Source organism: Gekko japonicus, unplaced genomic scaffold (assembly GCF_001447785.1).
Source record: "Gekko japonicus isolate JY-2015 unplaced genomic scaffold, Gekko_japonicus_V1.1 scaffold1266, whole genome shotgun sequence".
Lineage (NCBI taxonomy): Eukaryota > Metazoa > Chordata > Lepidosauria > Squamata > Gekkonidae > Gekko > Gekko japonicus.
The window spans coordinates 240,949-252,460 of record NW_015169813.1 but is presented as its reverse complement, the minus strand read 5'-3'; the positions used below and the strand labels follow the sequence as shown (position 1 = coordinate 252,460).

General features: G+C 49.8%; 1 protein-coding gene across 3 annotated transcripts in view; it reads left to right on the top strand.

Moving 5' to 3' along the window:
• The window catches only part of DOHH (deoxyhypusine hydroxylase/monooxygenase), a 15,299-nt gene continuing 3,787 nt past the window's right edge, over positions 1 to 11,512 (top strand). Inside the window, exons 1-4 of one of the 3 annotated variants that reach the window (XM_015417158.1) lie at positions 1 to 25; positions 5,576 to 5,921; positions 8,109 to 8,185; positions 9,683 to 9,920. In XM_015417158.1, the coding sequence (XP_015272644.1) occupies positions 5,648 to 5,921; positions 8,109 to 8,185; positions 9,683 to 9,920 (589 nt within the window). In that variant the 5' untranslated portion in view covers positions 1 to 25; positions 5,576 to 5,647. Of the gene's footprint in view, positions 26 to 75; positions 94 to 178; positions 279 to 5,575; positions 5,922 to 8,108; positions 8,186 to 9,682; positions 9,921 to 11,512 lie in introns of those variants that run through there. The other 2 variants (XM_015417157.1, XM_015417160.1) reach the window with 2 other exon arrangements.

Sequence of the window (11,512 nt, the reverse complement as noted above, 5' to 3'; positions counted from 1 at the left end):
TACTCAGGCACGCGTGAGGCTTGGCGTAAGTACGGGAGGCAGGAAGTAGGGGGGAGACTCCGTTCTGTTACTATGGAGACGAGGGGGAAGGGGGTAGGCGAGCTCTCTAGGAATGGGATGGGGGGTTCTGGAGGAATTGCTGCTAATTTTGCATGCCTGTAAATTGTGCGTTTGTAGAGGTTACGATTTGTGAAAAGGAGGAAGGTGGTTGGAAGAGTATCAGGCGTGCCCTCCCTGTTTTCCTTTTTCTAAAAAGGACTGCGTGGAAGGAAAACGAGGTGGTGCTAATTTGGATGTGTTTGCATACTTGATTGTTGTAGGGTTGCCAATTTCAGGCTTGGAATTTCCTGGAGATTTGGGGTGGAGGAGCCTGGGGGGCGCAGGGACCTCAGTGGGGTAGAACGCCATAGAGTCCACCCTCCAAACCAGCCATTTCCTCCAGGGGAACTGGTCTCTTGTCGCCTGGAGATCCGTTGTAATTCTAGGAGGTCTCCAGGTCCCACCTGGAGGTTGGCAACTCTTTACTGTCTATTGACCGTCTGTTCCCCCCATAAAGTGCCTCCCCAGAACCCTATTATAAAATTACCATCTGAAATAACTGTAACAAAGATAACTTGAAATGCATTTATTGCATGCATCGTTTTAAAATTCGAAGTTTGGATATTTACAAAATGAAGGTGAGTTGGGGGGGGCACTCTTTGCTATGGAATGTGCCCTGCCTTGATTTTGTCATTTTAATTCAGTGGCTTGCGATGCTCCCTGTAAGCCGTGGAGTCTTGTGAGGGAAAAATTCTACTTTGTGAGCCACTGGCATTAAAGTTGTGAGCAAGTGATTTGGCCGCTGCATAGATTAGTTTGCTCTGGAGCCCTCCTTCCTGAGTGACCACAAAAATGTGTGCGCCAAAGGCCAAAAAACTGTAAGCTAGCTCACACTAACTCAGTTTAGAGGGAACACTGGTGGCTTGTAGCTGTGAAAGTTTAATTGAACACCCGTGCTCAGGGGCACTCTATCTCAGTATAGCGGTTGCTGCGACCAAACAACTGCAGTTTTCTGTTTCTATATTGACCTTTGATTGGATTCAGCTTAATTTTCAGCGCTGAGACTCATCTCTTGGGGGCAAGCTGATGACGCAAAACAGGGTGGGAAATGTGCAGCAAGAATGTTTGCAAACTATGTGCAAATTATTGCCAGTGGCCAGCAGAATGGAAGCCTTTCCTCAAACCACTTGAGGGTTTACCAATGTTCCCTCTAAGCTGTGGAGGCTTGTGAGCAAAAGTTCTGCTTTGTGAGCTGCTGGCATTAAAGTTGGGAGCAAGCAATTAGTTTGCTCTGGAGCCCTCCTTCCTGAGCGGAGACAAGAATGTGTGAGCCAGCGGCTAAAGAACTATGAGCTAACTCACACTAACTCAGCTTAGAGGGAACACTGGTTTAGACAAGTCTTTCAAAAAACTTGAGCATTTGTAAGGAGCCATTTGCTCTTCTTTGAGAGACCTCCAAAGCTCACCTGGATTTTGAGGGGAAATCCTGCTTTGGATCCATTTTCAAGTCCTTGCATGGATGCCTTAATATTTTTAGCTTTCAGAAAGCTTCACATGTTCTTATCATTACGACATCGTTGTTCTTATCATTATGACATCCTTGCAGCATGATGTTCTTATCATTACGACATCCTTGTTCTTATCATTATGACATCCTTGCAGGGTAAGCCGTGTGTTCTCTCTCACACACACCTCCTCGTTAGGGTTGTCGACCCCCTGGTGTTGGCTGGAGGTCTCCCACTATTACAACTGGTCTCCAGGTGACAGGGATGAGCTTATCTGGGAAAAATGGCCACTTTGAAAGGTAGACTCTATGGCATTATACCCCGTTAAGCCCCTCCCCAAATCCCGGTCTCCTCAGGCTACACACCAAATATCTCCAGGTATTTCCCAACCCAGAGCTGGCAACCCTACTTTCGGTATCGCAGAAAATGGGCTGAAGGAGGAGGGGCTTGTTTAAGGCTGCCTGGTGAATTTGTGGCAGAGCCGAGATTTGAACCTGGGACCTTCCTAATTGCACCTTGTGGGGGACTTTTGCAGACACTCTCCCTTCCATGGGATACCTGCAATTTCCCCTTTTCATGGTGTTCCCGGGGAGCCCTTGTCGCCAGTGTTCCCTCTAAGCTGAGTTAGTGTGAGCCAGCTCAGAGTTTTTTAGCCTCTGGGCTCACACATTTTTGTCTCAGCTCAGGAAGGATGGCTCGAAAGCAAACTATGGCCCCGGTCACGCGGAGCATTAGGCACGCTAGAGAGACGGAAGATAGGCGGATTTTCCGGGCGCGATCTCACCGCCACATCTGGGAAGCGTAGAGCTCCCGTGGCTCACCCGAGGCTTCACTCCGAAGATGCGCTGTAAAAAACTAGTACCTCCGAGGTACTGGTTTCCAGAAAGCGCGGGGCAAGGGCGGGCGTCAGATCACGTTTCCGGTGTTAGCTCGTGGCATCTGGCGCCCGCCCATGTCCCGTCGCTAAAAGGGGTTTTTTTTGTCAAGTCTCCACGGCGCGTGCGAACACTTGGGTTAAAAAAACCAGCACAACCCCCGCGGGGCCGCTTCTTTGCCGCGCCGCAGGAGTGAGGTATGATCGGCACCTCCTCCCAACCATGGGACGTCGGGCGGGACGTTTGATCCGGCTTGATCCGGCTGCCGTGCGGTAGTTTGCTCTGGGGCAAACAGCCACGCCTCCCCCCCCCCCGCGCGCGCGATATCCGGCCTGTGTGACCGGGGCCTAATTTATGCAGTAGCCAAATCACTCACTCACACCTTGAATGCCAGGAGCTCACAAAGTTGAATTTTTGCCCACATGACTCCACAGCTTACAGGGAGCATTGCCCAGAGCACCATTCCGGGGGCGGGCACTTTGGGCTGGAGCAAGAGAATGAAGATGCGGAAGTCGAGCTCCGCAGACAGAAATAGTCATTGAGTCGGAGTCTCTGTCTTCCTGATGGACCATGATCCCCTCCTCTCCAAAGCTGCAAGCCATTGAGGGAGAGGTCGGAAGAGAACAAATCTTCATTTACAGTTCTTTTTTTAATAGGCTTGATTTGATCCGGGTGTAGCATCCAAATCTTTTTTCCTGCAGATTGAGGTGTGTATGTAAGAGAGCTATAATTGTTACATGCCAGAGCGGAGGAGTCATGGCTTAAACAGGCTTTCTCTTACAACACACTCGGCTTCAGTGAAGCCACCTTGGAGCAAAAGTCTTATGGGAGAATCACTCCCACTAAGCTTTTAAAAGCTGTAGTTAGAGCAAGTGATGGTTGCATCTGAGTGGCTGGGAACGGAAGCTTTGCAAACCTGGCTTCCCACCCTGCACATAAACACACATTCCTTCTCTCCTTGGGAGGGACCATGGCTCAGTGGTAGGGCATCTGCTTGGCGTGCAGAAGGTCCCAGGTTCAATCTCCGGCATTTCCAGTTAAAAGGACCAGGCAGGAGGTGATGTGAAGGACCTCCGCCTGAGGCCCTGGAGAGCAGTAAAGAGGGATTGTAGCTCAGTGGTAGAGCATTTGCTTGGCATGCAGAAGGTCCCAGGTTCAATCCCCAGCATCTCCAGTTAAAAGGACCAGGCAGGAGGTGATGTGAAAGACCTCCGCCTGAGACCCTGGAGAGCTGTAAAGAGGGACTGTGACTCAGTGGTAGGGCATCTGCTTGCCGTGCAGAAGGTCCCAGGTTCAATCCCCGGCATCTCCAGTTAAAAGGAAGCCCAAATCTTCTGCTCCAAAAGGAAGACTTTCATCAACATGTTCTTTCCTTATGCAAAGCTGCTTTCAGCTCAAATCAAAGGCAAAAAGTTATTTTTTCTTAAAATATCAGTGTCTTTTGGATGTGCAATATGGCTTTCTGTATCTAATTTCATCACGGTATTTGAATTGCACTGGACTGTGTCTCCTATATTATATTTTGATAGATTTGTCTTTGTTTTTTATTTGAGCACAGTTTATTGTTCTGTGGCTTATTTCCCCTGTGCTGCTCTTTGTTTTTTTGACCTCTATCTTATGTCCAGCTCAAGCTACACAGCCTACTGTGACATATAGTGACGATTTCCAAACTGTAATTGCCCGTATCCTACAGGTGAAATTAGCATCCTGAATTAATATTACTTGAAGTGTGGCCGGAGTCTCTTCCCCCAAAACAAATGACAGAAACAATCTCTTTATTATTGGCTGCAGCTAGAATTACTGTGAGCTCCCATCTCTAGTTCCAGCTCCTGCCAACCTAGCAGTTCGAAATCAAGAAATTGCAAGTAGATAAATAGGTACTACTTCAGTGGGAAGGGAACAGCGTTCCGTGCGCCTTGGTGTTTAATCATGCTGGCCACATGACCACGGAAACGTCTTCGGACAGCGCTGGCTCTTCGGCTTTGAAACGGAGATGAGCACCGCAACCCTAGAGTCGGACTCGACTGGCTTTCGAGCAAGGGAAATCTAAAATTACTGTAGCTGCTAGATGGAAACCAGTCTCAGGCCCGTCATTAGACCTGTGGTATGATAAGCTTTGGATGCTATTTATTATGGGGAAAATAGCGGATGGCATAGCTAATCACACTAACGAGGATGATCAAACACCATTTATATGTAAGTGGTTTCCAATAATTCAGTTTCTCTCAGAAAAGGACGTGGTTCCCTCTTTTGCTAATGATAAATACTGGCTTTGTTTCTGAAAATAGAATTGTTTAAAGTAACATATAGGCTAAAGCTACTAACCCATCAATGAACTGTAAAAGTTCAAAGTTCAAAAAACCTTTATTGGCATAGATCATAATCATACAGTCGCCATTCAGTTCATGGATTTGACACACAGCTTCCTCATTATAATATTTATTTATTTATTTATACTTTAGATTTCTATACCGCTCCAAACCCCGAAGGATCTCTGAGCGGTTTACGCAGTTCCGAATTATCCCTAACTAAGGCCACATATTTACAGGGGTCGGGGCTATAAGGCAGTTACAGAACTTGGCAACCGCTTCAATAACCGCTATATTTTGTGAAGCCAATAAACGATACAACCTTCTGTCATTGGATTGCTTGGCATCATTCTTAAGAATATCTTCTAGATAGGCTGCCTGAATGTCATCATACAAACTACAATAGAGGAATACATGTTCGATTGTTTCAATCTCTGAATCACAATCACAGAACCTTACAGAGTAGGGGATTTTCTTAAATCTTCCTGCTAAAACCGCAGAGGGGAGCAGCAAGATAGATGTTATGTTAATGAGCATAATGATACCTCCTTAAGTATTTAGATAATGTTAACTAATGTTTGTTGTTACTCCTTTTGCTCTTCTCATCATATTGTTGTTATATTCTTGTATCATTACACGTTGAAAACCTTGAATAAACCTTTGTTGATAAAAAAAAGGAAAAAAAAGAAACTTGCATCCGAGCTTAATACCCCAAAAGATCTCCAGATGCCTGCGTTAATTGGGGTCGTCATTGTCCTTGTGTTCGTCGGAAATAATCAGATTGCCGAGTCAGATTCTGGAGAGAGGGAAGTCTCATGGCATCCTCCTCTCTTTGCTTCTCGTCTAGGAGCCTGCCGAGTTTTGGCCTAGGTGGTCCTGCCTCCCCGGGGGCGCCCGGATCCACCCTACCAGACACAGCATGGTGACGGAGAAGGAAATCGAGCGGATCGGCAAGACCCTGGTGGACTCCGGCCAGCCCCTGAAGAGCCGCTTCCGGGCGCTCTTCACCCTGCGTAACCTGGGGGGGCCGGCTGCCATCGAGTGGATCAGCCAGGCCTTCGGGGATGACTCTGCCCTTCTCAAGCACGAGCTGGCCTACTGCCTCGGGCAGATGCAGGACGAAGGAGCCATCCCCATTCTGCTCCACGTGCTACAGGACGCCTCTCAGGAGCCCATGGTCCGGCACGAAGCAGGTGAGGGGAGCTGGGGGCCACACGGGGCTTCTCCTGTTTGCCCCAGAGAACCCTTTTAGCAGGGCTATTTTTGGGCAGGAACGCACAGGAACGGAGTTCCGGCTGGCTCCCGAGTTGGCCACACCCAGCAGGAACTCATTAGCCTAATAGGCCACACCCAACAGAAAAAACTCATTAGGATTGGCTACATTAGGGGTGTGTGGCCTAACATGCAAAGGAGTTCCTGCTACAAAAAAAGCTCGGGTTTGACAACAAGGTAAACAGAATAAGAAGCAAAAGGGGTGTGTGGCTGGATGACCACACTTCTGGTAACATGGGGGTGCGGCCTAATATGCTAATGTGCTGTGCTGTCAAGGGTGTGGCCTAATATGCCAATGAGCGGTGCTGTCAGGGGTGTGACCTATTATGCTAATGAGTTCCTGCTGGGCTTTTTCTACAAAAAAAGCCCTACTTTTTAATATCAGCCAGATTGTTCTGGGGCTTTCGTCCCTTAGCGTACAGGGCAGATTCAGGTGGGGTAGCCGTGTTAGTCTGAAGCGACAGGACAAAGTTTTAGTCCAGTGGCACCTTTCAGATCAACAAAGTTTAATGCTGGGCAGTGTTCCCTCTAAGATGAGTTAGTGTGAGCCGGCTCACAGATTTTTTAGCCTCCAGCTCACCCCTTTTTGTCTTCGCTCAGGAAGGGATGGCCCCAGAGCAAACTAATTTATGCCGTAGCCCAATCGTTTGCTCACAACTTTAATGCCGGTAGCTCACAAAGTGGAATTTTTGCTCACAAAACCCCACAGCACAGAGGGAGCATTGATTCTGGATATACATTTTCGTGTGCATGCACACTTCTTCGAAGTGCTCACGAAAGCTTATACCCCCGAATTAAGCTTTATTGGTCTTAAAGGTGCCATTGAACTCAAACTTTGTTAGGTGCATGCACCCGAAAGCTTATACACGAAATTCAACTTTGTTGATCCTAAAAGTGCCACGGGACTCAAACTTTGTCAGGTGCGTGCACACGAAAACTTATACCCAGAATTGGTCTTGAAGGTGCCACTGGACTCAAACTTTGTTGTGTGCATGCAGACGAAAGCTAATACCCAGAATTAAAGTTTGTTGATCTTAAGCCTGCTGGGCAGTCTGTCTCCATGCCACTTTGTTTTAATCCCACCCTTCCTCTGGTGAGTTCAGAGAAAGGTTTATGGTTTCCCTTTCTCTGTTTTTATCCTCACAGCCAGTGTTCCCTCTAAGCTGAGTTAGTGTGAGCTAGCTCACAGTTTTTTAGCCTCCGGCTCACACATTTTTGTCTCCGCTCAGGGAGGATGGGGCTCCAGAGCAAACTAATTTATGCAGTGGCCAAATCGCTTGCTCACAACTTTAATGCCAGTAGCTCACAAAATAGAATTTTTGCACACAAGACTCCACAGCTTAGAGGAAACATTGCTCACAACAGCCCTGTGAGGCATCCTAGGCTAAGTAACCAGTCAAGGCCATCCAGCAAGCATTGCGGCAGAGAGGGGATCTGAAGCATGTCCTAGTCTGACAGTTCTGCCCCACTACGTCATACTCACTCTCATCCTTCCCCTTCCTCGATCGCTTCCCATCTGTAAGAGCCCCACCGGGCCAGGAGCTGAGGTGTCCCACGGTGTCACATGACTTTTCGGCCCCGCCCCTTCCAGGAGGCAACCAGGAAAGTTGTTTCTGGTCCAGGATGTGAGCGGAGTCACATATTCATTTCAGAAATATTCATGTCACGCTTCCTCCATTTAAGTAAAAAAAAATGCGCAAGGCTGCTTTGTGGAACTTCATTTAAATGACGAAGGCGATGTTAGCAGAAAGGCGTAAAGCTCTGCTCATTTTAAATAATGAGCAGTTGGCATTAAATGGGATTTGCACCGACTGTAAATGAACCGGGAGAAAATTGTGTAATTTCACTGGGGGGCGGTAGGGCAGGGATCGCACGTTAGCTTCAGGAAATTTGTTGTTTAAAAAAACACAACAAGAAGCAGCACATTCTGGCACCTAAAAGGACTTGGCGCTAAATAGAGTTGTCAGAAGTTGTTCCAAGGGCTTGGTGCGGCCACCAAAAAGGCCCCCCTCTCTGATGTCTCCTCAGCTTGGACAAAGCATCAGTTTTCTCCCCCTGTTGCTAATGATCTTCCTCGAGACTTCTAATTTCCCTCTGGTTCCCTGCAGGTGAAGCTTTGGGAGCTGTTGGGAACCCCAAAGTGCTGGATGTCTTGAGACTGTACTCAAAGGACCCCGTTATTGAGGTAAATCGGACGGCAAGGCTCTGGGGACAGCCTTGCCCTGCCAAAGCTCCCGGAGGGGCTGTGGCTCAGTGGCAGAGCCTCTGCTTGGCACGCAGAAGGTCCCAGGTTCAATCCCCGGCATCTCCAGTTGAATGGACCAGGTAGGAGGTGATGTGAAAGACCTCCGCCTGAGACCTTAGAGAGTTGTAGAGGGACTGTGGCTCAGTGGCAGAGCCTCTGCTTGGCATGCAGAAGGTCCCAGGTTCAATCCCCGGCATCTCCAGTTAAAAGGACCAGGCAGGAGGTGATGTGAAAGACCCTGAGACCCTGGAGAGCTGTAAAGAGGGACTGTGGCTTAGTGGCAGAGCCTCTGCTTGGCACGCAGAAGGTCCCAGGTTCAATCCCCAGCATCTCCAGTTAAGGATCAGGCTGCCCCTGAAGTCAACTGCCTGCGCCTGTGACCCAGGAGAGCTGCTGCGGGTAGACAGTACTGACCTTGATGGACCAGGGAGCTGATTCAGTATCGGACAGCTTCATGTGTGTTCATTTGTGACAACACGGCCGCAGACAGGGGTGAGGACGTGGGGTTAACCACCCCACCAAAGCACTGTTCTGAAAATCAGGCATTGAGTTTTGGGACGGAAAGCTTTGTTTTTAGCATATGAAAATTCCCGGTTTCAACAAAGGGTCTTCAGCCCGGGGGGGGGGGGGGATAGGCTCCTCGCGAGCAAGGGCATGTGCACAAGTCAGGAGATGGGCATGGCTGGAGCACCGTATGTTTAAAGGGAGGTTGAGAGCGGAGGTGTTCTCCGCTGTCCCCAGATCCAGCAGGAGGAGGAGGAATTGGCTAGGAGCAAGCCCTTTCTGTCTCTCTTGCGGCTGTCCTATCCAAACTCTGCTCCAAAGGAATAAGGATTTTTATTGGATGCAAAGTAAACACATTTGCATAATTTATTCTGGGTTTTGGGGGGGATATTTTTGCATGTGCGTGTGCCCGTGCCTGGAGGTCACGGTGACCTCTGGCGATTCCTACTGAGGCACGGAGGATGTTCAGAGGAGTGGCTTGATAGCCTCCCTCTGCCTCCCTGTCCTGGTATTCCTTGGAGGTCTCCCATCCAAATACTTGCCAGGGTCGGCCCTGTTTAGCTTCAGAGATCTGACTTGCCTGGGCTATCCAGGTCAGGGCCATTTCTTCTGGTTTTGTCAGATAAGGGGGTAGGGAGCAGCGCATAGCAGCCCCTATACCCCCTCGCCCGAAATCTTTTCCCACTCTGCCTGCGGCTTCTGAAATTTGAGCCACACCTCTGCAGTCACGAAGAATCTTTTGTGTTCTTTGTCTGTTTAAAGCAGAAGAGCCGAGGAGCTCCAGTTCGGCAGCCAGTGTCACATTTTCGTCCTGCAGCTTGAAATGCGCGTTGCCCCTGGATAAGGGGGTCTGTCCTTGGTCCAGTCTTTAATGGGTGAATCAGAAAAGGAAGGGAGCCGAGAGAGAATCTTAGTTTGTGTTAAACTTTGCAGGTCGCCGAAACGTGCCAGCTGGCCGTGAAGAGGCTGGAGTGGTTTCAGACGCACCAAGCGGAGCCCTCGACCGGTCCCTACAGTTCCGTGGACCCGGCCCCCCCTGCCCCAGAGGAGGATGTGGGGAAGCTGAGGGAAGCCCTGCTGGACGAATCGCGGCCGCTCTTCGAGCGCTACCGGGCCATGTTCGCCCTACGGAACCTCGGGGGAGAGCCCGCTGTCCTTGCCCTCGCTGACGGTGAGCCGTCGCAGTTCTGTTCCCAAGGCAGGGAGCCGGGACGGGGCTGCAGCTAAGCAGTGGCAGGCGGGCGAGTCCTGGGTTCGAGTGTTGCCACAGGTGTCCTTGCCAAACCGCTGTTTCCCCACCACGACCACCAATACAAAATGGAATTCACTGCCACAGGAGGGGGTGGTGGCTACAAGCATGGATGGCTTTAAGAGGGAATTAGATAAACATCTGGAGCAGAGGTCCATCAGTGGCTCTTAGCCACAAGGTATGGATAGGAACTCTCGGTCTGGGGCAAGTGATGCTCTGTATTTTTGGTGCTTGGGAGGGCTCCTAGTGTCCTGGCCCCACTGCTGGACCTCCTGATGGCACTTGGTATTTTTGGCCACTGTGTGACAGAGTGTTGGACTGGATGGGCCATTGGCCTGATCCAACATTGGCTTCTCTTATGTTCTTAAAATTGTGGTTTGATTAGGTTAAGTAACTGTGGAGGTGTTATTTTATGGAGCAGTTAGGCCCCGGTTCTCAGCTGGGACTCGAACTCAGAACATTATGTACCGCGGCCCATTTTGGGGGAGGTAGATTCAAGAGAAGAGGTCAGTCTTGTCCTTGGAACAAAATCCCCGGCAGCCCTTTCTTTCCACCCTGGTACATCGCTTGAGGCCAGGCTCAAGTCCCTTTAGGCATCTTGACCCGTCTCACTGCCTCTTTGTCTGCCCCCATTAGGGGTGTGCAAAAAAACAAAAAATTTGGCCCGATTCAGATTCGGCCGAATCCATTTCAGTTGGCAGAAAGACTCCCGCATGTAAATTTCGGCAGTACCAGCAGAGCCAGCCGAATGTCAGTTTCGGCCCCATTATATCCTATGGGCTATTGAAGTCAATGGCGAAAACATAGGGTATATTCTGGGGGCTGGAGGAAAGGGGGTTTGAGGGAGAGGCTCCAAACTCGCAGGATAGCTGCTGGGGCCTCTCCCCAAGATATCTATCAAGTTTCAAGAACATTGGAACAGGGGGTCCAATTCTACAGGCCCCCAAAGAGGTTGCCCCCATCCCCTCCATTGTTCTCTGCTGCTGCTGGTAAGACGTTGCTCCTATCGGAACGCCTGCCTAAAAAGTTCTGTTTTCACGGCCCTGCGGAACTGTGACAAGTCCCGCAGGGCCCTGATCTCGGCAGGAAGCTCGTTCCAATAGGACGGCGCTACAAACGAATTGAGGTCTTTCACATCACCGCCGCCCTGGTCCTTTTAACTGGAGATGCTGGTTACCATCAGCCTGACTTCCTTAGGGCCAGGGAGGGCCAGGCGGTTTTGGGATCCTGATCGCAGTGCTCTCTGGGGAACATATGGGGAAAGGCGGTCCCGCAGGTAGGCCGGTCCCTGACCATAAAGGGCTTTTAAGGTCAAAACCAGCACCTTGAAGCGAATCCGGAATGCTGTTGGGAGCCAGTGCAGAGTCTTAAGCACAGGCTGGATGTGCTCCCACCTGGGGACGCCCATCAACAGCCTGGCCACTGCATTCTGCACCAGCTGCAGCTTCCGGAGTTGCACTAAGGGCAGCCCCATGTAGAGAGCATTGCAGTAGTCCAACCTCAAGGTGACCATA